This window comes from Lactuca saligna, chromosome 8 (assembly GCF_052625555.1).
Source record: "Lactuca saligna cultivar CGN05327 chromosome 8, ASM5262555v1, whole genome shotgun sequence".
Classification (NCBI taxonomy): Eukaryota; Viridiplantae; Streptophyta; class Magnoliopsida; order Asterales; family Asteraceae; genus Lactuca; species Lactuca saligna.
The window spans coordinates 72,057,100-72,063,402 of record NC_136424.1 but is presented as its reverse complement, the minus strand read 5'-3'; the positions used below and the strand labels follow the sequence as shown (position 1 = coordinate 72,063,402).

The following is a 6,303-nucleotide window of genomic DNA, read 5'->3' as shown; positions in this document are numbered from 1 at the left end:
TCATTTAATGACTAGATATCAATGTCAGCATAAACCGGTAAAATGTATGTTACAGAGAGAAAATATCAGATCATCACCAAATTTTAGTTTGAAAATTAATCGTAAATTACGATAAATAATGAGATTTTATTAGAACTAAAAATAATAAAACCCATAGTGCGACCAAAATGATATTTTTACCGATAATTAATATTTTTTTATAAATTAAAATAAAATATTATTATGAATTTTTTTAAAGAATTTGAGGTTCATTTTTGTTTTCATTAATCCGAGAAGGAATCGTGGTTTGGCGGTGATCTTTCTTCGCCCATTTCCAGAAATCAACTAAAAGACCCAATCTCAAACCCTAATCTTCCATTTCACAGTCATGGCAATAGCAATGGCGGCTAAGATCGCTCGATCGCTTCTAGCCGTCCGATCATCATCTTTCATGCCCTCAACCGGCGTCGCTCGCTCTTCCGTAGCATCTCTCTCCGACTCTCTCGGCGCCGTTAATCTGAATAGAGCAACCGGTTCGTATTCACCGATCAACCCCCGATTCTATAGCACCGTTGTGAATATCCAAAGAATGAAATTCCCTAAATACCGAAAAGGAAGAATCGAAGGAATTCGTGATGGAGGTAACGAGATCTGTTTCGGTAAATACGCACTTCAGGCGCTTGAATGTGCACGGATCACAGCTAAACAGCTGGAAGCTGGTCGAAGAGCGCTGCAGTTGAATGTACGTCGCGGCGGGAAAGGAGGTAAGGTGTGGGTCCGTATCTTCCCATATAAATCTGTAACATCGAAACCTGCAGAAGTACGAATGGGTAGAGGGAAAGGATCTATTTCACATTGGGTAGCTCCAGTTCAACGAGGTCAGATTATTTATGAAATGGGAGGAGTAACAGAAAGCTTGGCTAAAAGGGCGATACAGATAGCAGGTTCTAAAATGCCTATACAAACAAGATCCATCATCCGGGATGCAAAAACTAAGGAGATTGGCATTCGGTGAATTTTGTTTCTTGATGATCTTCGCTCTGTTTTGTTAGACTCCAAACGGTTTGTTTCATTTGTTAAACTGTAAACTTTAGAAATTTGAATGAGTTTCTGATCAAACCATTTGCTAATAATCATGACTTCCTTGTGTTTGATTTTGCTCTATTATTAGAGAATTTATATAAGTTTTTCCTCAGCTTAATCAACATTCTAGATATATGCTTGTAGCAGTGGTTTAAGCTAAGTAGTCTCAGTATGAGTATGATCAAATAAGTATAGTACAAATGATATGATTATAAGTGTATGAGATGATATTTCATTGTTGTTTGCTTGTTCGTTCAAATGGAATGGAATTGGTCCAGTAATTGAAAGGACAAGGTGATAGAATAAGATCATCTTATAATTCCATTGTTGTGGTTGGTTACTCCGGTGGAATAGAATGGATGGAATTGCTCAAGTAAATGCATGTTGTTTGGTAGATAGGAAATGAAGAACACATGAGTGATTTTTTTAGTTAAAATACATATGCAACACAAATGTATAATCAATGTCCTATAAAAATTATATTCCTATAAAAAGTATATTTTCTATCTTAATAAATACATGATACATAATAATTAAATAAAAAACTGCAATTATCACATCAAAATACGATTTCATTCAACATTGATGTTCATCACTAGCACCCATGTCATGTCAAAAGGTCGGGAACTAATAATTTTTGTTAAAAAAAATACTCATTCAATCAGAAAGATATTTATTTTTGTTAAAAAAAAATACTTATTCAATTGGAAAGATATTTATCTACATGGATAACTTGCAAAACACTAGTTATATTTTCAAACCTTAGTTTTTTTTAATACTATGATTTATTTACGATTTTGCTATTCCGTGGAGTTACACTGGATTTTACGGAGCCCTCGGAGCTTACCTCCGCGGAATCCATGTCTATACCTGGAAAACCAATTTTTTGTGTCTATATTTCGGAATTCGACCCAAAAAATGTTTATAGCCAGTATTTTCCCTACAATCAAGGATGAACGTCCTTTGAATCGGTCAACCACATGAACTGCATTTATAGACATTTTCTAATAAAAAGGTCTGTTCTGAAAAGAATATGCATCCTCATTTAAACAAATATGATTAGATTTATAAATTAACAAATATGATTAGATTTATAATTCAAGATTATTTTAGAATATCTTTACATAGAATTGCATTTCTCATAAGATAAGATGATATATTGATGATTTTCTTGTTCTAAATCAAATGAATTCTAGAAAAAAGTTAATTTTTGGACAAAAAAAACCAAATGAATCCTACAATTATGACCAATAAAAAGTTTTACAATGATGTGCCAGGTAAACAAGCAACAGTCGCTAACCTATTTTGTGAATGAAACTAATTCTTCTAAAGACCACATTAAGAGATCTTGGGGTCATCGCATTCTTATGCATTACGCGTCAGACTCCATTGGGGAGCTCCACAACATGGGGCACAAGGAAACCAAAAATATCAAACGTGAAAGGTATATAAATGCGTGTTCATTTTTCACGTATGTTGTAACGTTACGAAAATACTAAGTAAAAATTTTATTTTTTATTTAATTAAAACCAGCATCCATTCATTCGAATAAAAAGATAATCATAGTATCATAATGAATCCTCGAAGTGTAATGTCCCATTTTCACAACTATTTTTTTTTTTTTTTTTTCATTTTTAATAAGGTAAAATTCTCAATTTATTAATCCACTATTTAAGAAAACCCATTTATGCAAAATTACATTTATTGTTGATGAGTGTATACAGTCCTGTCTTTTCCTTCACGCAATCACTGATGATACCTGAAACAATAAACAACTGGTAAACATAAAGCTTAGTGAGTTTCCCCCAAAATACCAACACATACCCAGATCACATAGATAGTCAAACACGTCGAGTCTAATCAACCATCAGGTTGGAATACCCCAGTCTCAGTCAACCTCCGGGTCTAGTCATCCTCATGATGGAATACCCAAGGTTGGAATGCCAATATACAACAGGTCCATCAGCCATCAGACCAGAATACCCAGAGTTTTTTGGCCTACCGCTCTTCCCAAGCCTCTGTGCCTACGATTTATAGCCGGCCTGCACCGGGTATCTTGGCCTACCGTACAAAGCACGACTGCCTCAACCAAACCAAACACAATATGTCGACATATAAACAATTAGGATCAAGTAGGCACATAATACAGGCAAACAACAATTATACAACTCACTACTGCCTACTAATCCTTTCACATCATACAGTCCCGCTACCAGCTAACCCCATAGAATGTGTAACCATAAGTAACCATAGGTGAGATAGCCACCTGAACATATAGTCCTAATCTAGAGCCACAACCAAACAAGAAACATGTAAGAGAGCCTATACAAAGAGTTCTTAGGCTATCCTACATGACCACAGATTGTCCCTAAGGACACTCCATAGATGATAACCAACAAGCACAAATAACATACAATTCTACAGATTATTACCACAAAGAAACATACCCAATACTAGGAGACATATCTAACAGATAACTATAGCATAACATCACACTTGATACCAAAACATAGATCTAACAAATCACTATAACATAACAACATACTCGATACGAGGACATAGATCTAACAAATCACTACAACATAACACCATACTCAATACCAAAACATAGATCTAACATATTACTACCGCATAGGGCATACTAATATCAATAATCCAAGAAATGCATGGTCGTATATACCTAGAGGTAAGATAGTCACTCAAACAGGTGATCCTACTCTAAAACTACAACCAAACAAGGAACATGTAAGTGAGCTTAGATCAAGAGTTCTCAGTCTATCCTACATGACTATATACAGTCCTTAGAGCATCCTTCTACTAGCAAATAACCAAAATTAGTGGGCCGGTATTAGTGCCTTCAACTCACTATAACAGTGAGGCGAAACTCACCTCGATATGTGCATAGATAACCAATGTAGCAACGAAGAGTTGTACTAGCTTCAACTCATTTCCAATCACCTATAGGAAGATACTTGAGTCAATATCCGATCACAGGTCATAGTCACTTGCAATAGTGACCACCTCACATGAAGTGACGATTATGGTTTCACATAAAATTACGATTAGGGTTGAGTAAAAACACTTGACCCATTAAGGACTTAATCACTTAAGGGTACGACTGATTATGGTTTGAATTAGTCATTCTTGGGTGTAATAATAATTCAATCAATAACCCAAATATGTACCCGATCATTGTCGAAATAGAGCTCCCTGATTCTAGGTTTTTTTACATAAAATAATAACTAGGGTTAGTGTTCCACACTTAACCCCTTAAGGACTTAATCCATTAAGTCCAATATTGCATTAAGTTAATTGTGTGGGCATTATTAAGTACTATTTAAAGTTTAGTTAACAACTTTAACACGGGTCCCGACCAACTCTAAACTAGGGTTTTATTTGACATTAGGGTTTTCTAAACCCTAATTAGGGTTTCCAAACCAAAACTTGCACCACCCGGATTTAAGCTAATTGCTTAAGTCATTAAATGTTTAATAAACCAGACACCACCCACTACCAGCTCAGGTAGTGGTGGTCGGTAGCGGTCCATGGCGGTAGCCATCATTTTTAATGGTGGTAGCTTATAACTTTTTAACCCAAAACATTATCAAATTAACCCGACACACACAAAACATCCATTTAACACATGTACGCACACAATCACCTAAGGTGGGGTTGGTGGTGGTAGAACGACGGTAGGAGGTGCCAACCACCATTGTTGGCTGCCATGGTGGTTCCTCTATAGCTTCTGGCCAACTAACACACACACACACATGCTAAATACCCACCACACAGTTGTACTTCTCACTTAGAGGAGGACAATGGCTAAAAGTGTGACGAATGGGCAACGACACAAAACAGCGGCAATAACGGCGCTAACGGTTGGCGCTAACGATGACGGCGTAACCCCTTAGCGGTACCGGTGGCGTGACCGATGGCGGAACATAGGAAGAGAGAATGTGCGACCGAGAACGACATCAACAATAGCCACGACGTCGGCCTTCAGCAGTCCTTGGTGTAACATCCTGAGATTTTTCAAGTATTTCCGAGCCCTCTCTTCTATCATTATTTGTCATTTGTAGTCCCTGGGGTTAGAGGAGTGGACCCATGAGAAGCCTAAGGGATAAAGTTGCAACTTTGGAGACAAGGCTAGTACGCTAAGCGTACATAAGGTACGCTAGAGTACTAGGGCACACCTTAGTAGTACGTTGGGCGTACACTTGTGTACGCTAAGCGTACTCACGTCATATACAAACCCTAATATTTTAGGTTGGGGGATATATAAACATCCTTATGGTTCATTTTCTCTCATTACTCCTAGCCTTCATATTCTAGAAACGTTCCAAACCCTAGTTTTGTGTGTGAGTGTGAGTTAGTGTGCATTTTAAGCACTTGAAGGTGAAGGCATTGCATCAAATAGTTGGAGAAGGAAGACAAGCTTGTGGATCTGAAGTTTCCTTGTGTTATAAAAGCCCCAGAAGGTAAAAAGCTTCAAACTTTATGCTTTTATGTTATAGATCTTGCAATGCTAGCTTTATGGAACCATTTCTTGTCCCAAAAGTCCCAAGTTGATGCATGATATGATTTGGACGAGATGAGTTGTCCTTTTAGGCCCTTGAGGAGGTCTTAAGTGATAAAAATGATGTCCTAATAGCTAAATATGTCTAATGCATGGAGTAGGATGGTCTTAATGGATTAAGACCATGTGTTAAGATCTTTCTGAACGTCCAAAGTCTTAAAGTTCATGACTTTATGGTTCAAAGACACATTTGGTCGATGGATATGGAATTTGGGATTAAGTGCTTAAGCCATTAACGTAACGCTCGTAGATCCGGGCTAGTCAAATTAGAGATAATAGGGGTCGAAAACGAATTTTCGACAAAAGATTATTTAGAATAAATAATCTTAACTAAGTTGTATAATATGTCTCAAGGGTTCCGTACATATAAAGAACGCTGAAATCCAAGTTATAACGAAGAAGTTATGGCCCGTCGAAGTTTTAAAGTAAAACCGACATAGCACCGGAAAGCGTAAAAAGTGAATTTACGATAGAAGAATTTTTAGCCTTAGTAGTCTAAAACAAAGTCGTAGAGTATGTTAAAACAAGAAAATCCATAAAAAGAACACCCAAATCTGACTTCGTATGAGGAAGTTATGATTTTTCAAAGTTTCGGCTTAGCAGTGTACAACCTGAAACTCGAATTTTAGTTCGAGCGGTTTTTGGCTTACTCGACCTAAATGAGA

At 36.8% G+C, this 6,303-nt stretch overlaps 1 protein-coding gene across 1 annotated transcript; it reads left to right on the top strand.

Moving 5' to 3' along the window:
• Positions 1-254: 254 nt before the first annotated feature.
• LOC145012890 (50S ribosomal protein L16) lies at positions 255-1,184 on the top strand. Its single transcript, XM_078971685.1, has one exon. The coding sequence runs from the start codon at positions 368-370 to the stop codon at positions 992-994; it is 627 nt and encodes a 208-aa protein (XP_078827811.1). The 5' UTR covers positions 255-367; the 3' UTR covers positions 995-1,184.
• Positions 1,185-6,303: the final 5,119 nt, after the last annotated feature.

Coding starts and splice junctions, on each gene's coding strand:
- LOC145012890 (XM_078971685.1), top strand. CDS start 368: ATGGCAATAGCAATGGCGGCTAAGATCGCTCGATCGCTTCTAGCCGTC.